This window comes from Embiotoca jacksoni, unplaced genomic scaffold, assembly GCF_022577435.1.
Source record: "Embiotoca jacksoni isolate LCO1_2020_lvr unplaced genomic scaffold, fEmbJac1.0.p SCAF_6, whole genome shotgun sequence".
In the NCBI taxonomy this organism is placed as follows: domain Eukaryota; kingdom Metazoa; phylum Chordata; class Actinopteri; family Embiotocidae; genus Embiotoca; species Embiotoca jacksoni.
Genome location: NW_027185414.1, coordinates 19,501,453 through 19,526,584, shown reverse-complemented (window position 1 = coordinate 19,526,584; position 25,132 = coordinate 19,501,453). Strand labels below are relative to the sequence as shown.

At 40.2% G+C, this 25,132-nt stretch overlaps 1 protein-coding gene across 2 annotated transcripts in view; it reads right to left on the bottom strand.

The window, feature by feature from the left end:
• Positions 1-9,589: 9,589 nt before the first annotated feature.
• Positions 9,590-25,132, bottom strand: part of pcdh17 (protocadherin 17) — a 57,272-nt gene continuing 41,729 nt past the window's right edge. For both annotated transcript variants that reach the window (XM_069173525.1, XM_069173526.1), the window contains exon 5: positions 9,590-14,318. In XM_069173525.1, coding sequence (XP_069029626.1) covers positions 13,621-14,318 — 698 coding nt within the window. In that variant the 3' untranslated portion in view covers positions 9,590-13,620. The remainder of the gene's footprint in view (positions 14,319-25,132) is intronic.

Genomic DNA, 25,132 nt, shown 5'->3' with positions numbered 1-25,132 from the left:
GGCTGGGAAGCGCATTGTCAAAGCACAGCTGCCTTGTAAGTAAGGGTAGGTTCAGTGCAGCAGAAAGACAAAGTGTCACCCTGCAGTATTTATGAACAGTTTTTAGGGGGAGGTGCTGAGTGCTCTCCTTTGTACTCGCCAGTCTACATATCCTGGCCGGCATAGCCTATGTGTGACAACAAGCAGTCGTCTGTTAAGTGCTGTCTGCTCTCCAAGGGAAAGCCTTGTGTTCCTTGCACACTGGCGGCACCTTGTACCCTGTTTAACGTGCCAAACAACCAATTCTTTGGAATACAGGTGCAAGCGGCGACTAATGTCAGCTCACCTGCATCACAAATAAACATATTTCTCCACCTTTTCCAAATGCTATCTAGCCATGCAGATAGTTGTGGCTGTGTTTGCCAAGTCTTTGTGATCTCTGCCAGGTCGAATTATGCTGTCAACCCAAAACAATTGAGGTCAGTGGGATTTTGATTTAGCTCAAAACACTGGGAGTTAACATTTAAAAAAATAATCAAGCACATGGCTTTCCAGACAGCGAAGATTTTTCTAAGTAGCGATGTATGTCCGACTGATGTGTTTATGATGTTCTTAAGTACCACAGTAGGATGTTTATACACTCTACTGAACGTACAGATGCATATATAAACAGTAGAATATCCGACTTCTAACATAACATTGAGCCAAATTAGGTTTACTGCATGTCTTGCAATATTCTTGGATTTACAAAATAATAATAATAATACAAATTAAATTACTTTCCTTTCTGTTAGACATTTTGTGGGTATAGGACGGTTCTTCTGTTTACTCTGTCAGTCGTCATTGGGCATCAATCTGTGCCCCTGTGGTCCTGGAAGATGCCATCAGGAATGGATGTGGTCTGGATACCACACAGGCTTCTCAGTACCATGCCAGATGCAGCTTGGCCACCCGTGGCACCATCTCAACCTTTTGAAATTTAACGGTTCATATACGTCGGGCTGAGCCATCTGGCCCTCCAAAGCGGTTTTGCATGTCAAAATGACTTTGGAGGGGATGAATGGACAACCTGATATGTGCAAAATATGTAAAAAAAAATTCACTTATATTTTATGCTATGTAACCAGATGGTTAGGTTTGTTTAGTCATAAACTTCAAGACCATTTACAACTCGTTCTCATTACAGTGTCTCAAATATTACTGTTTTGTCACAGCTCATTGGCACAAAATGCCTTCGGGTTATTTACCAAAACCACAAAAATCATCATGTTTGGGTTGAAATAAGCAGTTATTGTACATAAGAAATGCTATATACATCGCTTTAGTCGCATTAATCACATTACGTTAAATACATAAAGTTACGTAAGAACCCTAGTTACACCACTTAAAAAAAAAACACGTGTTGACTTTTGCTTTCTGACACATACACTATCTACTTTCTCTCAAATGTGTAATGTGTATTCCATCCAATACATCAATCAATTGAGATCTACACATGTATTCCAGAAATGAATTCAATCATCTGATCAGATTAATTTGCCAAAGTTCACATCCTTTGATGTGCAATGTGAAACCTTATTACAAACTAGTGTCAGGTACATTGTATTACACTGTGGATTTGAGACAGCACTGTCACTGTCCTTCTGCCACTCAACTGCCACTTGGAAACAGGGTGTTCAGATGTGCACTGGGCTGTGATCTGAGCTGTAATACTAGCCCAGCTGCACGACACATGCAGTTACACACCCACGTCACTCGCTGTGATAGCCTGGGTGGTCCGGAGGAAGAGACAGACAAAAGAGAAAAAGAGCACTATATCTGAACGGTGAAACATTAGAAGGGCATCTCTAATGTTTTCCATTAAGGTAACGGAGATGTGATGCCAGGGATGTTTGACCAGATAAGAACAGAAAGAGACATAAATGGAAATGGACCGCTGTTGTTTCCTGGATAATTTAAGGCTAGCATGATTTAACTGTGACTCCAAATGCTTATCTTGTAGCAGCGCGTCAGTTCTCTTTCAACATAAAGTTATATTACTGCCTCCGATACAGGTAAACTATGTGTCGTGCATAATGTGCAGTGTATTCTAACTGAATATATGCAGCACAGATCTGTGCATTGGCACCTCAAATAGAGACGGGCAGTTGGAAGCTGCAACCATTGTTGAGCCCAAATGACAATCCTTAAAGATAATTTCCCTGCAGTTGGCTAAGTAAATGTCAGATAGCATTCAAACAAATCAAACACCAAAAACCAGGGAGTCTTTGTGTTATGTGGCACACATCTCTAGGGACTGCCTGTTATTTACACCCTCTCATCCTGTCTAGGTCGGCGCTGTGTGGATGCATCACATTCTCACTTTGTTGTAGATCAGCTTTAGACTGCTTTAACTGTCAGCCGCAGCCCTTTAAATCCCTCAAGGCCCATTCTATTTGCACTAGCCATTAGCCGAGGAAAAGGCCTCTGTCTGTCGCCCTGCTTATTTAGCAACTCTTTGTTTGTTTTTCCCTTGCTTATTAGTATTTGATCATTCCATTCCTCACTCCTCATTGATGCGGACTGCGTATTCATTGTGTTTCAGTATATACGTTTGGGGAATATTTGGGGGTGGGGGTTCAAAGCTCCAAAGGACGGTCTAATCATATGCAGGCACACTGTCAGAGACTTTAATCGCCTTTGTCAGCCGTGTCTCTGAGTTCAGACAGGGGGCCGACGTCCCTGCATGATACCCACTGCTGTGTTCGTACTGGAGATTCATAAACTTTGAAAACAAAGGGAGGAAGGCAGAGGCTCAGGGCTTTGATCCGACAAACACTTTCCAGTTGCCATTGTTTTACATACTATACCAAACTAAAGCCAGTAGTTTGACTAAAACGGAGCGTTTGAGAAGGTGCCAGCAGACAAATGTCTCACAGATTTTCACTCGTCAACCGAGTCTCAACGCCAAAGTCTTCAGCAATCAAAGAGAACTATTTTCATGCAAGTAGAGTCTCTGACTCCTAACGTCACTACTGTTGTCAACAAAAAATGTCTTACACAATAATATTACACTTTTTTTGAGATTATACACCATTATTCTAGCCTGGCTCTGGCAGAATATTACTCACAGCTTTAGTTTTCTTCACTGTGATTATAGTCTGGAAACGCAGCTCGGATTAACATTCGCTCAGCCACTCTGAAGCGACCAGTGTCATTTCACCCAAGGTCTACGTCCATTGGGACGCAACAACTGCAAACGATTCCCTGCTGAGCGTAACCAGTCACACATATTCACACAGTGAATTTTGCTCTGGTAACACCAGGCTAGCATAATCTATCTGTTTTTGTCAGAGTAGCAACTGTTTTCTGTAAATATATTTGTGTCGTAAAGGAAATACAATTCTGAAATTTACGACCACGAGAGAATCTCTGGATCTCTTTAATGTTGAGATGTCTTTCTCTACCACAGTGGACATAAGCTGTTTGAGGACAGCAGAACTACTGATGAGAAATACAGAACAGACAGAACTCCTGGCATAGAATCGCATAATTGCTTGGAAATATCATTTATGTTCTTATTTTAACAAAGAGAGTCAATATGGCAGATAAAGAGCGCAAGCTATTAAGGTAAATTGAATTATCTGCGCCACTAATTTATTTTTCCTATCATGAAATGTATCATGCAGCAAAATAAATTGGTGAGTGTGAGGGTATGTTTCTGCATGTCTGTGTCTCTGTATGCATGTCTGCATGCATACTTATTTGAGTGATATCTCAGGTTGTACATATTCTGTTTATTGGGTTGTATTGACCTCAGATTGGATAGTGACTCATCTCTTTAAAGTGTTCTAACTGGAAAATCTCATTCAAAAGCAAAGATCACACTTTCACACACTTCTCTTTTCAAAGAGCATTTAAATATAGACAAAGTGGGTAGTTCAGGATATATCCAAGAAGAACAATGTCAAAATGACATTGTGGTAAAGTTCAGTTAATGATGCCATAGCTAATTGATATTGGAGCAAAGGATCAATGGTGCAGTGCTGCCAAAGGAGAACAGCTTCAGTAGTAAGAAGTTTGTCCCCAAGGTCATATTCTATTACTGTAATATTGACCTTCCTGTTCCCTCCTGACATTCTGTCCAAATCACATCCTGTTGTTATCGTCCAGCCATTTAGGTATCTGTCTTCTCTTTCATCCAATACATCCTTTCTGTGATGGCTTCTGTGACAAGCTATCTACAAGGTCTAGCAACAAACTTATGTAAGTATTAACTGTTAAAATAACTGATTCAGGCATATTGTACTTAAGAACAAAAAACAAAACATTTGCATTTTGCTCCCAGATTTACAAATAATGAGTAATACCATTGTCTTTCAGCAGGATTTGTTTGCCATTTCATTGTTGCTTTTTATTTGTACAAACATTTAAAAAATTACATGTTTAAACATTTGTATTATGAAACCATTGAATTTGGTAATGAACCTGCTAATGCCTGTGGAAATGTATGAAAATATGTGAATAATAGGGAAATAACCTTGATGAAGCACTACAATGGTAAGAAACTCAAAGACCTGAGTCTTCAACTTCACTAGACACACGAAATGTGAAAAAAAAAAATGACCAATGACAGGAAACAAAACAGGTGAATGGAATTGCTTTAAAAGTCTAGGTGGCATTTAGTGAAAGGTCCTCTTAGCACTCGAGTGTCTTACACACAAGACATTGGATATTTATGAATTGATTCAGCAGTGTCAGTCAGTCCTGCACTTTGCCAGGGGCGCTAATCCATGTGATGGAATTCATATGTCTACTTCATATTAAGTTTCCCGTGTTGCTTATTGACCTTTTCATCTAGCATTTTCCTTCACTGATGTGAGCTGGCCCCTTCACAGAAGCTGTCTAGAGCCATTATTTTGCTGTTTTCAATTTTGCTTCGGGTGAGAAATACTTGAACACTTACTGCACTGAGAAGGAGGGCTTGAATGTGAAAGAGAACCAGCAGTCTGAGGTGCTGCAGTCCCAAGTTTCTTGAATGTCTGGAAGTGGTAAACACGTGTTAATTGCTGTTTCTGTGTTTTAGCTCTGAATCCATTCGAGAGCAAAAAAAAATGAAGGAAACAAGTTGTCATTTTCTATAGGTTTCTCTGTCGATCCTGAGCCGTGAAAGTATTTATAGAGTTTGTATTTAGCAGCATCCCAGATGATGGGAGGATATGCCTGGCATGGGTGACATTCTCAGCATTACAGTTGTCACATAGCATATAAACATCACAAAATGACGTTTATATCACACACACATACACACATACATCACTATTTAGTGTCAATATCTGGTGTTGAGTGACATTTGTCCATGAACGCATGATATATGCAAATATTGGAGTTTCTATTTGACTCAGGATAAAGGGAGGTTCTCTTTCATAAAGGACGAATTTCAATAGCGTCCGCATGCACATTTAAGGTGGCTACAGGATATTTGGGCACTTTTTCGGCTTAATTTACCTGTTTTAAAAATTGCATGGTAGATTTTTCAGACTGAATATGGCACTCCAGGATTTTGAACTTTGAAATCTGTGAAAGCAAAAGCAAAGGCATATTAAGCCGAAACCCGCTATAGCCAATGAAAGCGCACTGACCAGGAAGCGTCACCAACCGCAAACAACAAGAAGACAGTAACATTGAAATGGACGGCATCTCAATGTCACGGGAGGGTCATATGATTTATATATATTCTAATGATGACAGGTTTCACACTCCCCCCTTTCTGTGTACAAATAAGAAAATGTGTATTGTATTCAACATTAATTTGTAGTAGTAGCTAGCCAAATAGGAAACAATAATACTAAATTTCTACTCACCTCGAGCTCATGCAGTAAAATCTATAAGCCGGGCTGAATTAATCTTTTCTGTCATGACTTCACTTTATTCTCCTATTTTGTTTCCTGGTTCAAAACACAACACATTCAAGTGCAAACAGCTAATGAGGACAGTCCAAGTAGGTGGATCCGTGGACCCAAAGAACAATACGACACGCCTCCTACATGACACACCCACTAGTGGTCTGAGGCTGTTAGAGGGTGTTTGTATAGGTAAGTGGGTGTGTTATTAAATCGAGTGGGTGTGCCGTGTAGTCTCTAAGACTGCAAATAGACCCTTCTCTGACAATCCCCCTCCATGTTTGTTCTGCTCTGAAGTCATATTTGATCCTGTGCATGGATGTGAACCCCAGTTACTGCTCTGCACACCCATCATCCACCCAGACCTCCTCTGACTGATCCTAATGTAATTCAAAGTTTTAAATTGGGAAAACTGTTAAGTTATGCGGGGACATAATGTCCAGGAGACAGGGTTGTGATATGAGACGTACATTCATATCCCCGATGTTCCTCACATCTCTTTTACCTAACTCATCCACATTCACTCTCCCTGTCACACGCACATGCACGTACTTCAATTTGCAGTATTTCCTGAACACTACCACAAATGAAAGGAGCACCCTTGTCCTTTAACAATAGAATATGATGAATACCTTCTCTTCTTCATGTTGAAAATATCTTCTCTCCATTTGCCCTTTTAGCCAGCTCAATGCAGAACAGTACTTGATTAAATCCCATCAGCACTACTATTTGGATCGAGGACTTTGATTAAAATGCAGAAATATGGGGTTCCTTTCTAGTGTTTGGCTTCAACCTCTAACTAAATTTGCCTGAGACTAAACAACTAGATGAGTAGTAGACTTATTTAGTTGTTTATCCACCAAAAATTATGTAGATTTCCTTGCTTTATGAATTTAACAAATTTAAATGAATGTTGTCATTATCATAATTATTACATATTTTCTGTTGCATGCAATTCTTTTTAACTGATGCATGCTATGAAATATATGTCAGACATTAAAATCAACTTTTTGCTCAGGTATTGTCACAGTATACACTTGTTTCCAACCCCTCGCACACACTTCACCTTATCATTATTACTTCACACTTTGTTGTTCAGTTTCAATAACGAGTTATGTGATCTGTAAAGTTTTGAAAAATTATGATTGAAGGTCACTGGCAGGTATAAGAAGTCAACATGGCATTTGCTTGAATAAAATTCCTGCTACTGGGCCAATCAAGACGGCCCTGCATGTAGCCACTGCAGTCGTAGAAATGATGTTTTTAAGTTAGAGTGCCTCGTCTATCTTTTTAATTAATATCTGCCCAGAGGCGACTAGTTAGATACAAACAGAAAAAGTCTTGATGCATACCAATGGTCTGTAAATCCAGTATGGGGGAAAACATTCTCTCTGTGGTCAAAATGAAAATTAATTTGATCGAGTCCTCTTGAAATAATAAATAATTATATGAATAATTTATCTTGATGTATTTGAATGAGTTCTTTGGGCACTGCGTTTTAGAACACATAAAGCATTAACATTACTGTTGTAGTTCCTTTTAATGATGGTTCTTGAGACAACTACAAACATTATTTATCCATTCATCTAGCACAAACATCTATCAACAAAAATGAATATCAACAACAGTTTATTCATATTTATTCTCTTCAGCACCAAGAAAATATCCTTTTGCAGGTTGTGGGAGGTCTTTGCGTCAATATTTGATATTCCTGTGTTTTTAAAGGGACTGCATTCTGGGAAATTACTAATTTCAATCCTTAGGCAGCAGTATGCTGATTGATGCATGGAGTCACAAAATGAAACAACCACATGTAGCCTATTCTGCAATTAAACAGTGATGATGGAATAGTTTCCTTACATAAATATAACGGTAGCTTAGATGGTCTGTCATGTTGTATTAGGAAACATTGAAAAATACATTAAAAACCCATTTCAAAGCACTAATATTTTAAGCACAAGTCAACGTTAAAAGTTTGTCTGCTCTTCTTCTTTGGAAACTAAACACTCTGAGGAAGGACACACCTGCCAGTATGTTCCATGCTGAGCATCTACTACCTAATAGCCAGAAATTAAAGTACATCTTTTGGCTTTGATTAAACCCCTAAAAACTCGTCTCTAATCATCAAATTAACATATTCAGAAGTTTGGTCAAAGAAAAAAAATCCCATAATGTCATAAAGTAGCTTAGACCCATCCAGTGCATGCTGATCTATGATTATGCAAATAATGCCCACTTCTATCTCAGCCCACCCCTTCGCCACTTGCTTGAAGCTTTAGCTGGCAGCAAGTTGAAATGGAAAGCACCACCCCACCATTTAAGGGGGTTGGGGTTTTTAGGTGTGTGACGTATGAAATCCTGGCTGTCTGAATTTGTGGTTTGGAGACTGTCGACCCTGGTACCTAACCAAATTCTGCCTAAACCTAAGGTAAGGTAAGGTACCTTTTATGGCTAGAAAAGGCAAAACATGACACCGACAGGGTTTCCCCTCGTGGACAGATTGACGTATTACCCAGAGATTTTAGCGGTCATGGGTTTGTCACATCACATGCGTGATGCTGTTTTGTTCCGTCCTGTTTCGTCCTTTATTCCCCATTGGAAGGATTTCAGAAGCAAAGCGATTTGTTGATTTGGTAAATTTTTCTTGTTTTTTGTGCTTCCAATGTGGAAAAGTAGCTGTCTTATTAAATGGTTTCTTTTTTTTTGGTTTTGTTTTGTGGGGTACATGCTGATGCAGTGATTTTTAAATATGATCAAGACGCTGAACAGGGTTTTAAATTCTGAAAATTGACTGCATTCTCTATGCCGTCCCTGTGTCGGACTTCCTGTGCGGCTGAAATGCTCTGTGCAATTTGATTCTGGTTTCTGACTAGGCACGTATTTCTAGCAAAGCGGAGGGACGAGCTGCTTCTAGGATGCTGCACACTTGCCTTGCGCCACGTCTGGTGGAATCATAAGCATTGTCTTCAACAGCAGTGATCATCTCCGGTGGCAGACGGAAGGCAATACAGCCGGTTCCAGCCCTCACATGCTTTGGCATGATACCAGGCTGGACGGTCACACTCACTGCAGTTCCAAAGTGGAAATACTCAGCCACGGTGTTTACTGCTTATTTTGCTCATGATATGTCTGCTAACAAGGATAAAATTTGATTTTCATTGGGGGTTCTTCAGATTTGAGCGAATAGGAAGCGTACAGTATATCTCTATTACCACAGGCCAGTGTTGAAGACACTTCAAATTGGCCTCTGAAAGAAAATCTAGCTCAAGGGTGGAATGCAAAATCTTATCTGAAAGCATTAGTACACATAATTTCAAGCACCAATTTATTTGCCTCTGAGCAATTAGCAAAATGAGCAGTAATCTTTTGTGCGGCGAAAATGTGAACTAATGTGATGAATGGAGAATCGTTTGCCCGAAGCATATGCGTGTGTGTGTGTGTGTGTGTGTGTGTGTGTTTATGTATGCTTTGATAGGAGGTACTTGCATATGTGTATTTACCACCAAAGAATTGAAAATATTTAGAACTTATTTTTATCTTTTCCAAAGTAGGCTGGTACTCGAAAAGTAAACAATGCAATCCCATTTGACAAGAAAAAATTGGCCGTGTAGATGCTCGAGAGAACAAAAATACGGGGTGTGCGAGGTTATCTCTTGGGAGAAGAGAAATTAAATCAAAGCCATGACTAACCATTCCCCAACCAACTCACACAAGGACAGGAGCAAATATTATTAGTAATTGCTTTTTTTATTTGATCTTTTCATCTTTTCATTTTTTTTCAGATAGATCACAATGAACACAGCCTTTAGACAATAGCAGTTGAAATAATCCATACAAATGAATGTCTCTGGCCTTTTCACCAGCTGCCCATTGTAGCATGGAGCCCTATGCTATCAGTGTGGGCCTGGGGGTGAGGGAACAAAACTGACAAACATTGGGTGCCTGTTTTAACTAACGAAAAAGACGTGTTGTCTCTTATGCGTGTGTGAAGCAGTGGCTCCGTGTGCACCTGTGAGTCAGAGACCAGAGGCGGTTAGCCACATTCACAAAGGCCCCGTCCTAATCGCGCGGTAAAACCAACAGTCTTAAGTGGGCAAAAATAACCCACTCTAGATTTGGGTAATGCACTGCCAACAGTGTGTGATGCCAACAGTGTGTAATTAGACAATAATGAGAGGTCTTACATTATGCTCAAGCTCCAACTATGTGTTGACCTCAACAGCAACAGCAAATAGCCTGAGAGAGGGGCCATGGCTTTAAAGAATACCTTCTGTGCACTGGACCCAGCAGATTTCCTCACCCTCAGCTTGGGAGTGTGCAGGCACCGGCCGAGCCCGGCAAACACCATTAGAGGGGACAGCACTTTAAACGTGCCTCAATTGTAACAGTGACTGTTCTCGGCAGCCAGGCTCTGAGTGGGGGAAAAAAACAAAACAAAACGGAATCTTGGGATGACCTCTGCACTTTGTTTTAATTAATGTCTAAATAAAAGAAAGACCACAGCAATGGAGGTTTAATGTGAGTTGGAATTAAATCTATTGAACAGAGGTAATAGAAATGAAAGGAATTGTTTTGTCAAACAATGAGGGCATGAAAGCGAATCAGGCAAATGCGCGCACGCACACACACACACACGGTGTAGAGAATGCTAGTTCTAGCATGAAGACTGAGCACAATGAGATGAAAAGAACATAAATCGTGAAGACAAGTGTGGAAGTGTAACATTTGTCTGGGTAGTATTTGCCCCCTTTTTCAGCCTTTACTTTACATTTAAGGGGCTAAGCATGTAAATGAAAGGCAGTGCTTTGCTGAAGTGCCTTGGTGTTTATGTGTGTAACAGCATTTTTGTTAGGATCATAGTAGTAGTATGCACTTCAAACAGCACACTTTAACTGTTTATATGATGTGAATGTCAGACTTGCTTTATTTATCCAGATATTTGAGAGAGATAACAAAAGAAAATATTTTTTCAAAAGAGCCATACATATTTTCCTCCTCCGTCAAAACCTCCAAGCCATCTCTAAAAACAGCCTCTGCCATCTCCCAGGAAAAGCGCAAGGGTAAGCCGAAACCAAACACTTTACAGACGAAAGAGAGGAGAAAAGGCAACAGGTACTCTGCTCCTCAGAGGCGAGGAAGCAAATGGCTGAAGAGGTGGAAGTAAATGAAATAGTAAAATACAAGAAAAGATGGCAAGCAGGCAAAATGGCAGATTGACAGGAGGATGTCCAAACATGCACCACAATTCAGAAAAGAAGCGAGAACAGAAATACCAAAACACTCAGATGTGATATGTCTACAGGACAGAATGTGTTATATCTGCTGTTTAGATTCCAATTCAGCTCAGATACACTTTCTACAGTAAACACACCCGGAGCCATTTGGATGTAAGTCACTGTTCCCTCTTATGGCTGCATCTTACAAACATTTGGTGATTGTGGTCACATTTTCCAAAACACATATAGTCTAGTAGCCTACTGTTCTGCGTATTTTACTCTCAGACAATATTAGAAAAAGCACCTCCTACTATTATTTCAGAGAGTGGCCGAAATGTGCCAAAATTTTCAAAAATAAATGTCTGTATCATTATTTTTTTAAGAAAGCCTGAATGTGAAGACACCTGGTTATATAAACCATGTACCTAAACAGCTAAGACATCAAATCCAAAGTAACTTCAGATAGAATTTCAGATGTCAAGTTTCTCTGCAAAGTATGAGAATTCTAACATGTATTGAGAAGGAGTACATACATAAACAACACAGACTGCTGAAAAAGAACCTTTTTTGGTCCTTTATAGAAAATGCACATTCTGGTGGACCAGGGCTTTATAAGCAGTCACAAGCTCCACAGATACAACAAGCTCTCTGCAGAGACAGTAAGGCAGTTTTATGATCACCAAGGAAACCACTCCACTTTCCATATGGCAGGTTTCTTTTTTGGAAAGAAAGTAAAAACATAATGAACATAAAGTACGCATACTAGTTATTGTTAAAGAAAATAGCTGCCCTGTAAAAATCTGGTCAGTAAAAATATTCAAACTGTTATCTTGTGGTTGTTGCTTTTTGTTGTTGGTTTGAATTGTATTCTAGATCAGCTGGCTCATGAAGCTTTCAACAGTTATTGTATTTGATCCAGCTGGATCTCAGGGTAAAAAGAGGCGACATCTCAAAAGCACTGAAGCCAGCCTGCAAAGATGCAGAATAGAGATGAAAACAAAACACCAACCAAAACCCAAACTAAAGCAAACTCACAGAGTTCGACAGCTACTAAGGCAACTTTTGCCAAATACAATATAAGCCCATGTATATTGCAACACAACTATATATTAATTTAATAAAATACACAATATAGCTTTTGTACACATAACAATTTGGCTCAAATGCACAGAAATTGCAGTAAAATCAATAAAAAATATGTCAATTTTTTGATGTAAACACATCTAAATTGGATACATTTACACATATAATGATATTATGTATAGTGATAATGTGAAGGGACATTTTCTTATTTATTCATATTTTTGGATATTCGTCTTCGAAACAATGGCAGTGTCCTTCGCAGTTCTTTGAGTTATTACTCCACTCTTGACCTCAACTCCAGGACACTCTTTGTTGAGATTCCTCATTTCTTTTTTTTCTTATAAAATGTATAAATATTTTGTTAATATTTGGACACTATACATGGATTCATACATACAGTCATCTATATATTCATATAGATATCATCTTTTCACAGTTGAGGAAAAATGTCCCTTTTTATACAACTTGTGATTGCCTTAAGGCAGAGTCACACACATGATAATTCACTGTACACAAGGGACTGAAAGCTGATGATGTACATGTATAAGACAATTCCACAGATGGACAGTTGTGTTTAAGCATTGTTGTGTGTTTGTGTGCGTGTTGTGGGCCATCAGTGCGTGTCAGTGTGTCAGCGTATGTATGCGCAAAGTGTAGTGCACATGTGTAAAATTGGTGCGTGCAGCTTCACCGGTCAGCAACATGAACATTTAAATAGAGGTGTGAGACAGACACAGCTTACACATGTAGCTACAAATGACAGGTGAAACATGGTTACACTGTTAATAATTCTCCTTCGGTGGAGCATTTAAGCCGCTCTAACCCCAAGTCCATCACAAACCCCTGGGAACACACCCCTGATTAACAAATCTCTTCACGTTCAGATAGACGATCCATCCAAGATAAGGTTGTTTTGTGTATTTGCGGTCTTACACTGTCCCGAGTAGATCAGACATTGTTTCTCTGTTTCTGCATCGATTGTCATGTCTGACCATAAATAGTCCTTTTTCATTCAGTTTTTATGTCCATCACACGTAACAGAAATCCACCTACACACACTTAGATATGTAGGATTTCACGAGAGACCATGAACAACACACTTATGAGCTGGTGGGCACTTAGATAATAGCTTGCGAGGTGTCAGAGGCATAAACTTCTGCAATTTGCTTAAGAATCCAAAACAAAGAGTTTATAAATTCAGCAGAATTCAGACGTTTGTTACCCAGTTCCTTTTTTTATCGGTCGGGATCTTAACACCAGAACGGGTGCTAAGTGACTGAAATGTTTGTCTGTCCAGTGTTGGTATTTTTCTACAACAAATACAGTGAAAAGAGCTCCTATCATAAGAGCCATTTAACCTTTTCAATTTGTTTTGGTGACAGTTTTGGCTCGAGAGTTTTTGGAATAGCATCCTACTCCTCTCTCTGCCTTCCGACTTGTTTTTGCTGCAGTCCTTTGTGTCACTTCCTGAGTGTGCCAGTGGCCTCACTTCCTCTGCAGTCCTGCAATAGTTTGTCGATGTCTCTGACCACCTGGTCAGCGTCCATTCCGTCACGGTTCCCGTCTGGCTCCACCTGCTCCAGGACACACTCCATTTCACCTGCTGCCTCTTGGCTGATCCTGGAGCGGGCCTCTGCGAGCACCTTGGCCACCGGGTCTGAGGGAGGCAAGGATGGGTAGACCCCCTGTTCTCTGGTTTGTTTGGTTGGTGACAGGTACTGACCATCAGGAGGCCCGTAGTGGCCAGAGCAGGTGGCAGGAGGAGGTTTGCCTTCAGCCCCGTCAGCTGGGCTTTTGACTGAGGAGCAGGGAGACATGGTGGAGCAGCCCTTAGTGGGACTGCTAGAAGCCGAGGGTACCTCTTGGAGAAGTGGGCTGAGAGCACGTTTCGCCTTTAAGTAGGGCTTGACGTTGGCAACCAAGATGGTGTGGTCACGCCTCTCTTTGCCAAAAGTACAGAACGTTTTCTTGCCATTGGGGTTGACAGTCTCGTAGGATTCTGTCTCAGGCACAGTCTCCATGCCGGCTGGCACAAACATATTGTTGCGGTAGTCAACGCCCTCAGCCTGGTTTCCTCCAGCAGGGAACTGGGGCATCCAGCAGCGGTCAGAGTGACCCAGTACTCGGCACTCCTCTGTACAATTCACACAATCCTCATCTGCAGACAAAAAAAAAAAGAAAAAAAAAAGGGGGGGGGGGGGTTTGGATGGAGAAGAAAGTGATATTCACATCAGTAGTGTGCATAGAACAGAGTAAAACCACACAGTGGGATGATAATAAAATCACAGTGCCATTATGCAACTGAATGGAACTGTACAATGAGTTGGAGCCATAACTTAGGGAAGTAGAGCCCAACATAATGAAATGACGTAAAAAGAGGAAGTGCCCTGCGAAAGATGTCCCATCCCAAACACACACATAAATACATGCACATGTTGCCACACGCACACGTTCATGCACCCGGCTTTCCAAGGGGACACCTGCTCGCATTTTCCAAAGCTCTGATCAAGGGGATGGCAGAGCACACAGAAAGGATGGAGAGGGAGCGAGAGAAAAACAACAACAGTTGAGGTTTGGCAAAGGCATAGTGCCGTTATCATAAATTCATGTCAGTGGGCTTTGAAGCCCTCCCTAGACAGAGAGACTGTGCCAAATGGCTTGTGCTTCTTCCCTGTGTGTTTGTGCCTGTTTATTTGTATGCTCCTTGTTGTTGCCGTGTGTGTACGCATGTGTGTATAAGTGTGAATGTGTGTTCCCGTCTTTCATCTCTATTCAGAAGGATGCACACTCTGGCCGATTATGGGAGTGTTCATGACTGTGTTAAACGGATCTAGAACTTGCTTAAAAAAAAAATACTAAATAATAATAATAATAATAATAATAATAATAATAATAATAATAATAATACAAAAATAAGAGAGAGAAGCACTTTTTTTTTTCTCCTCTTGGGTGTGAGGTGAAAAATAGTGGAGAAAAAAACAACAACTGAGCATCTGTTCCACAAATTGAATTTTTCCATTGGCTGGGTGGGATTAAATCAAGAGAAAACATACAAACAGGATTTTACCAGTTGACATAATACAAATGAAATTATTATGACTTTCGTTCCTTGTTTATCATATCTTTCGCTGCTGTAGTTCATCATTCCATTCGTTAAACTTTACATCGTACATGTTAGGCACACGTATAAGAGCTCTCCACTAAAATCTAAAGAATGTTTGAACAGGCTTCTGTAGCTCAGGCTAATTTGCATATTGTTTTTGAGATAAGTGATGCATTTCTGTCTTTGTTTGTGGAACCAAATGCTACAAACAGCATTCTTTGAATTTCTTATGGAAATGAAACACTGCTGACTCTTTTACTGGGCTATACAAACAGAAATCAGACAGCAATATTTGAACCAAAACCTGGTCATATCCACATATCATATATCCTATCCTATCCTATCCTATCCTATCCTATCCTATCCTATCCTATCCTGTTCATTATGGCTTGTTAGCACCGCTTTCACCTCTCCTGCTGAATGTTGGTGGTTTACACCCTGATTCTGCATTAGAAAGCTACATGTTTGTAAACTGAATGTACGGCCAAATCACATTTTGAATCAGAGTAATTTATCTTCCTGTAACAAGCCTGTTGTGGTTTGAACTTTTGCAACTGTTTTCAGAGGCTTTGTTTTAAAGGCAACATTTAATGGAGTTAGAATGAGGCTACTCAGAGCAGCATTTCCACGATTATTCTCAACTAAATGTGAGAAGACCATCACTGTTAGGAGTTGTAAAGTTACCCTATCCGTTCCATTATGCAATGCATGAACTTCTACACGTTGGTTAAAGTGCTGCTTTGAAGACCACAAACTTGGGACTAATACAATCTTTCGTTGATGCGAATGAGCGGGCAGAGTGGATGTGCTTGAGTGCACTTGGCTAGGCTGTCTTTGCTGTGATGCGGGTCAGCAGCCTAGATTGCTGAGAGACTGCCCTCCTAAGCTGTAGAGATGAGCTTAACACTTCACAAATGTTTGAAGAAGCCAAACAGTGCTGGCAAGGAGAGCCTGACATTTCCCATGTCGAGGCAGTCATCTGAAGAAGGTGAGCTGGAAAGCAGACCAGTATGAGATGGACTACATTTAAATGCTGTGGGGCTGAGGGAACGCATCTGCCCACACTCAGAAATATACAGTATGCGTGTGAGCGCCTGTGTCTCTGCAAACGTGATTTGAGATTTGAGAAAGAAAATATGAACAGCATGTCAAAGCGCAAAGATGGATGATTTGGTTGAAAGCTTGCACATTACTGTAATCCATCACCAGGCCCAACAAAAATACATGTAACCACGCTTACCGGTTGACAACCACTGCCTTTCACAGCTTGCCTGAATTCCAGACACAAACAATTAACTTGGCTCCGACGATGTCTTCATGCTCTCAGAGGTGGCTGTCCATTCACCATGTGCATATTAAAGCCTAAATAATCCATGTCCCTCTATTTAGTTGTAGAAAGCCTCAGATAGAGTATTCATGTCTCAGCTGCACGTTCAACCTTGAGGCATTCTCCGCATATCTATGGCTAACGATATGACATACGAGAGCAGGGGTGACATTCATCTCTCTCTTTCTCTCCCTCTGTGTGTCTTCAACATGGCTACACCAGCTCTCTGGGATGGTTAAGAGATGCTTCCACCGAGGACACATTTTGCCTGTGATAATTTGGCTATCAGGGCATGCTCAGCCTCTCCCTCTCCAGTTGGTCTCTCAGCACTGTGCACGGTCCAAGATAAATTACTCTGATAGATGCGCTGAAACGTGCAATCATTGTTCACAATTTGATTCACCTGCGAGCCAAAAATCTGAAATAGTTCAATAAAGAAACAGAATAGTAATCAGCAGAATTTAAGATTTTTCAATATATAGCAATTAATTTAGAGAATCATATTTTAGCTTCATTAGTTTTACACCACTTACACATGCTTATGCCTTTTTAGTTTGTAGACATTTTATAAACTAATTTGTGCTTTTATTTTTTTCAACTGAAGTTTGAAGTATTTGTTGTAATATAAACCCTGAAGATGGCTTGAAACTGAAGTTATCAATCTATGCTTACACACTTCTTTATCTTTCGGCGTTCATTCATTTATCAATTGTAAAATATAGATGCAACGAAATGCAGCAAAAATTTTAGATTGCTCAGATTATGGCAAGACCAAAACATTTTAGACATCAGAAAGAAGAGAAGACGCAAGAGTCAACTTCAGCTTCAAGGAAATCGTGCCACTGAAACTCTGAAGGAAAGAGTGAGGCACAGTTGTTTTGTATCTTTGCAGCCCTATTGTAGACACTTGACCTGAATTCCTGATTGAAATCTGATATTTATTACACCTCTATTGCCAACAAAAAGCTTTAATTAACTCCACATACTCTTTTGTACTTGTGGATGCTTTATTAACAGGAAGCAGAAGAGCTATCTTACTACCAGTGGCAGGGTTAATTGCCTTGCTTTAGGGCAGAATTTCTTGATGGGGTAACAATGACTTAGATAGGACAGCTCTGTGACTGCTAGTTATCTTTAATGCTAAAAGCACATGAAACAGATATAAAAGTAGGCAGAGCTGCTCCAAGGAATCTTTGAGCAACAGCAAAAGGACACCGTGTCAAAGAAACCTCTAAAACCCTTAATTCTACAACACGACGAAGCAAGACGGAAAATAAGTAAATGATCCTGGTTCGCGGTGTAATTTTTTGACATCAGATATTGCTGTGCCTTGTAACAACACCCAGGGTGACAGAGGCCAGTGAAAGTGAAAAGATAGATGAATGAAGGTTAATTACTTTCTGAACCAATGAAGTGCAAATACAAAAATGCAAATATGGGTCCCTACATGTATCCCTTTAAACTGACTTTTTAGTGGCAGACAGATCTTACAGAATAAATTCTGAATAATCTGAGTAAATTATTTAAACTATGGATTTTACCAAAGTAGTGGAGTAGAGCATTTAAAACGTGGTGACTGCCCGATGCATCAACAATAGAAGACGGAGAGGAACAAACATCTATCGTGTATTAAAATTGCATGTTACATGCATGTCTGGATGCATGATAATGAACATTCATGTATCAGTTAATGCTTCTCACCTATAAATCAAACCAAAGAAACAACTCTAACAGCATGATTCACAATTCATCTGTGACCACTCAGTATTTTTATACGTTTGAGTTAAAATGTTGTTCTCTCCGCTCTCAGTTAGCTCAATGACCATGTCTCAAGGACCAAGAGCACCGAGCTTTTGTCGTGTAGTTACGGTGGATTCACAAAAACGGGAAACTATTTTCGCTATCTCATTTTATAATACACCTTGACGAGCACCATGCAGGAGCAGATGTGATGGAAATGACACAAAAAAAAACTGAGGGTAGAGGTGCATATACACACTCACACATAATCACAATATCTATTATCACAACTCCACTTGATATGATTCACAACCAAGTGTCCAGTGTAAAATGTCAAGACGGAATAAAAAAAGGATGAAAAGTTAAAAGTAAAATTGTGTGTCAAGCTGTCGTTTAGCAAGTAATCATCTACAACCAGCCACGTCTTACTGTATCACCCTCTCACATATTGAGTTATCAGCACAAAAACCTCCAGCAGCCATCTCGGCATCACGGCAACAATGAAGTTGTTTCTTCTATGGAGCTGTAAAATGCCTTTCATTACTTTCAAAATTATAGTAATAAGAAAAGCCACTTTTTTTCCTTTCTAAAAAATGATTTTACTAAATTAACACTTCATTAACAAGGGCCAGTCCACATGACATCACACATAAGTAGCTAAGGAGGCACAGTGCTGACTAACAGAAAGCAACTGGTGACATTTCTTGGATTTCGGAGTCGTTCTCCTCGCATTGATTTAATTTTTCAAGCTTTCAGGGCAGAAGCCTTCAGTACAGTGTGTGAATGGTGTGCACCTAAACCTGTGAGTGGAAAAATGTGCTTGTGTATCTGTGTGTGTCATAAAGCATGGTGTGATTTCCCTAAACAGCCTTTTCTCCCTCCAGACGCCTGCCCCCCTGGCCCAACATGCCCATCCCTCCTCGCTTTATTACCCAGCCCTGTGATTAATGTCCCTCTGTCACACGCTGTGGTTCCCAGGGACGGAGGGATGAACCAAGAGAGAGCTGTATTCACAGGCTACTGCGAGCAAAGCAGCAGCAAGTTGAACATTGGTCAAATCCATCGGAAAGTGTTCAACAAGTTCAAAAACAAGGTTTAAAAAAATATCCCAACACAAAGGTGTGATGGTGAATCATTTTACCATCATTCATACCTGGGTAGTCATGAGCTCCATGAGTGGCCTATGAGACTGGAGAATTGTCTGTGATAATGTGTGTGATAATGTGTGTGTGTGTGTGTGTGTGTGTGTGTGTGTGTGTGTGTGTGTGTGTGTGTGTGTGTGTGTGTGTGTGTGTGTGTGTGTGTGTGTGTGCGTGTGCGTGTTGAGGTTGTGTTCTGGTGAATATACCCCAACCCACCTGAGGTGGACAGGAGGAATGGCAGCTGACGAATCGCGCAGAGCATCTGTGACAGAGCATGACTGCACCTGTTCACCTGAGGGAGCTCACAGCGTGCGTTTGTGCGTGCATGTGTGTGTGTGTTATTTTGTTTTTAATCTCCTCGCTGACTGCTATCTCGCCCAGCTGATCCATGCAGCCTCCCTCCCCGCTGTTCGCAGCCAATCAGGGTGACTAAATATTTGAACTGCACAGATGAGAGAGTCTCCACATTGACTGTGCCTAATGTTTAGTAAATATCTTATGACTTCTTCGGTCGCCAGTCTACCAAACAACAGAAGTTCAAGAGAGGATTTCAAACTTCGGGTCTCAGTGGGCAGACTGTGAACCAGAAGTTTTAAATTTAGTTTTATTAGAAAAGGTAAGGCTGGATGGCTGATTTTTGCTTAGGTTACATAAGAAAAAAAATAGAAATAATATCCATTGTTAAGGTTACTGCTGACACTTTTCGAATATGTGAAAATCTAAATCTAAATACATAAAAAAGGTTTTTATTATGAAACTCCCTCCCTCTTATTTAATCGGCTATGAATTTGGTTTTACCTTTACACAGATCCAAAGAAGCCAGACTATTACATTTCACATTACTTTAGATAAAAAAGTTAGTATATATTTCTTTCTCTTTATGCAGCATTGTTGTGGTGAAACTGAGAACAAACTGCATCTGATATTGTTATTATTCTAAAACAGAGCTGCGGCAGGAAAAGGCGGTTGTTTTCTACAGTTGGCCTGTCTGTTTTGCCAACATTATTTCGAGAGGTTGGAATACAATAGTATTTCCATGAAACTGCTGTTTTAGTGTATTCATCACAGTTTGCTGTGGGACCTGCATTTTATGCTGGTCTGCTGCTCAGCTTGAAACCTATAAACTATGGTTAATTGTGCCTGTGATGTGATTTGAAATGGGAATTTGAAGTATGTAGTGGTTTAAAATACACATTTTTCCTTTTTTTGGTAAAGCTCCCATTATTTGTATTACTGTTCCATAAAAAATCAACAATCTATATTATATAAAACATATCTATACATTCATTCAAAGTTCTGCTGTGAGTGTGGTTGTGTGTTGAGGGAGTAGTCTCGGTTGCTTTGTGCAGTGGGTGGCTAAGCACAATAAGAGGGATACTTCTCTCCTGTGTAATAGATTTTATCTCAGTGGGAGGCAAGAGAATACCGATGCATAGATGGAAATGCACGGCAGCAGCAGTGGGGAGCATCGGTGGCTGGCAAAGCAGAGACGGAATCAAGGACGCATATCTTAGGATCAAACACGTCCTCTCTTCAGGCATTCCCTCACAAACTGCAGGCCGTCTCTGTCAGCTAATGCCTGGCTAAGTTGTTCAAAGAACACCCCGAGGAGAGAGTATTTATGCATAGGAGAGAGAGGGATAAAAACCCAAGAGGCGGAGGAAGAGGAGCATAAGCACATATTCAAACAAAAACAAACACACGAAGCCTAATCAATGATGAGCAAGCAGAGCTGTGTGCTGTGGGAGGCAAGGAGGGTCTGTGGGCTGTAGAGATGAGGAGCATCTGTGCAGCCAGGTTAATGTTCTCGAACAGCACTTTCCCGTTCACACACAGAAGCAAAGAAGGCTCTAAAACGTAGGATGTGATCCTTATAGATACAAATTTGTTCGCAAATGACCTACCTGGTTATAGAAAGGCTGCCGCATCTGAGTGCATGTGAGTGCATGTGTGTGTGTGTGTGTGTGTGTGTGTGTGTGTGTGTGTGTGTGTGTGTGTGTGTGTGTGTGCGGATGGGTTTGAGTGTCTGAGTGTAATGCGCACTTAGACTTTTCCTGTGTCAGTGTGTTTGAAACTTCAGGGCATATTGATTATTTTTTAATGAACCTATTTTAAACATACTCTATTCAAATACAGCTTCAGTGGGTTTCGCTACATGCTTTATACTTATCATTCACGGCTAAGCCCCTAGCTTGCCGCTACAATCTTAATCATCACAGATTTCTACCAGCTTTGAGTGTTAGTAAAGGTTGGCTTTGAGACGACTGTGAAAAAAAAGGGGTTTGGGCGAAAGATCCGTTGACAATCAGATTTCAGACGAGAAAAAATAACACCAATCTCAACAAACAGGTTGAACAGTAATGAATGGCCATGGGAACCTTTCCAAGGCCAAAAAGTGCTGAGAACAGGCAAACTGGTGTTAATCTGTAACCACATCTGTGACGTGTGACAGCGTTCGTCAGAAAGTTCCCACTGCTGTGTTTGAGCTGCGTTTTCAGACAAGTTTGAAGTTTTTTCATTGAGGTTTTGTCATTTCTGGCGACATAATAAAAGAGGAAAAAGAAAAGTAACCGCAGAATAAACAAAGAAAAACATCCTCTCTTTCTTATTGTGCACATAGCAGCTCTGAGCCTTCACTGTTCACAGCCGTCAGCGGCACTCAATAAATATTGCAAGGTCAGTCAAGGAAGATCCTTGCTTTAGCCAATCAAAAGCCTGAGCCTCTTTTCCAACCTGTGACTTAAGACCTTGTATAATTCACATTTCCTCTGGCTATAGATCGCTCCTCTTTCTTTCAACCTTTAAGTGTTTTAATGGTGGAGCAATCACAGGAGAGCAGCCACAGGCAAGCTATTAGATATAGATGTCTAAGAAGAACAACCCTTACATTATTCCTGCTGTCATCAAGCTATTTATACTGAGCTAACAATTAACAGGAAAAAGCTATAACATTGAAGCGAAATAGGTATCCATAGTTTAGCAATATATATGGTAATGTAGCATTATGACAACTGTGCACTTACCAGCTACGATTGATGTTGTGTAATATATAGCATACGCTACATTTTACTGCAAAGCTAAATTTAACATGCACATTAAACCCAGTTTAATTTAAATAACTGTTTGTCAATTTAACAAAGGCCAAAATATAAGAAAAATTATTCTGGCACCTGTAACAAAACAACAACTCATTTACATATGATGCCTAAAACTAATTTAATAAAACAGATATTGTTTACTATTCGTATACATATTTTAAAAACTAAAAAATTCAAACACAGCACAATCTACTTACATGTAAAGTCCCTCCTTTTATCCAAAATCTGTTTTTACGTGTGTTATACTGAAAGCATGGAAGGTCTATAGACATTTTAATTTATGTCCACCATCTTGGAGAACTTGCCACAGTTCTGTTCATTTAGTTTTAGTCTGGGATTAAAGACACAGAAGTAACTGAGACTGACGTCATGATCAGGGGAGTCATACCATCTGTTTCATTACATTACATTTCATTTAGCTGACGCTTTTATCCAAAGCGACTCACAATAAGTGCATTTCAACCATGAGGGTACATGTTTCAGGACTTCTTGTTCTTCTAGTTGCTGAAGATAGTTTGTTGTGACTCTGGCTTTATCGTTGGGGTAATTAACATGTTGCAGATCAGATTTGGGACCAGCCAGTTGCCTCTCTGGTGGTATTGCACAATGGATAAGAATGGAAACAAAAATGTGGCTAAAACGTCTGCCCAGCACTGTAAATAAAGCTGTTTTGCTATAAATCAAATATGCTGTATTGTGTATATTGTGTATTCACTGATGAATAGATGGACTTCAGGAGGTACATTTATCAAAAGCTGTTCAACAACAGGCAACAAATAAAAAAATCATATGTTTACCCTATATGATAAAAATTGTACACAGTAATACACAAAACAAGGAATGTACACATAAGAATATGATCTTATGTGTTACTGATGTACACCATCCACATACTAAATGGAAAATAATTAGAAAAGCTAACAAAACAAGACTGCTGCACAGCCTAGTTTTAAAATGGGATTAGGTGTTTACTGAGGCAGGCATGTCAGCAAGAAGGAACAAAGACAGACAGAAAGTCACAGGTCAATAGTATCTTGCTACCTTTACCTGGAGAGAGACATGGAGGGTGGCACAAAGGGTGGCAAGGAGACAAGAAGGGGACTTATTAGAAGATGAGGCGAGAAGCGTGGTGAATCAGTGGCTAATCCTCCGTTTCCTCTAAGCCGGTGTAATTAGGACATGGGGGATTGCACCGTGACAGGGGATGCTTCTGGACCGCCTTGCTTTTTTTCCCCCTCTCTTTTGTTTATTTCTTCCCCCTTTAGCCTGGGTTTATGGCAGTTTGTCATCTAAATATAGCGAGCTTGTGTGCGCCTTGCCTTTATTGTGTGTGCATCGCAGCATGTTCACTCATAAGTAACACAAATAGAAACAGCACGTCTGCACTATTTTGTTTTTGTTTCCACTCACTACTACTTAATGTTTGCAGATGTGAAGAGAGTGCACTCCTTTTTTTAACGCTTGGGTCGCTGCTTGACACTCTTGCATTGTATTTTGGGCATATTTGTGGGAATCACATGGACTGTTTCAGTCGAGCAGCACTTTTTCCATGACACACAACACGTGTGTGAAGGGTGTCTATAGCAGAAGAGCTTGAGGAGAAAGTGAGTACAGTATGGACCATAAACCAGAAAGGTTAAACAGCATCCTTCTTCCTGTTAATACCCTTAATCTAGTTCTTTCTCCCAGTAGATGGCAAAGAAAGTTGCCTTGGCCCATTTAGAGAGACAGCACAAGAAAGAAAGTGAGCAAGACAGAGAGAGAGAGAGAGAGAGAGAAATAAGGGGAAGAAAGAAAAGGAGGGGGCAGGGAATTAAAAAAAATTAAGCCGAGAGAATCTATGACTCACCAGCTCATTACAGAAATCCTGTTTCTATCCAAGGAGAAAACAGGTTTAAAACACCCTATTAAAGAAAGAATGAAGGGAACCCTTTTGTTGCTAATTCACAGAGGGTCGTCTTTTGAAGTGCTTCACTCCACCATATTCTTACATTTTAACCATGCTACTTTAATGATGCTGTTTCCAATGCTCTAGAATTGAGGGATATTTTCTTAAACTGACTGAATTTAGTGCATAGAAATAAGACGCTGTGGCCCTGTCCTGATAACTGGCCTAAAACAGCAAGGATGGTGGAGAACGATGACAACTGTGGCGGCTCTATTCAGACAATCTATACAATAAAAATATCCACCAGACATACAATACTTTCACATTTGCAGAATTAAATCACTTTCTTTTATTGTACCCGTCTCTCTGTCTGCCTCTCTCTGTTTGTCACTCTTTTTTTGAACAAAAGGGTTTGAACAACTCAGGGTGTCATGGCTTTGTGCAAGTAATCGTTCCCATGTGTACTGCTTTAGCAGGATTAGGAAAAGTGCCTCTGATTCTCCGTCTCAACAGAACTATCACTGTAATACAACAACACATGCAACATACTGTAGAATAGCATTGTCTTTACAATTGCAAAAGGGTTGTGCTGTATCAAATGACCTTGATCATTTTTAGCATTGAGGTTTTGTATGCTGTGTGAAACCAAGCTAAATTGCAATGGCAAAATTCAT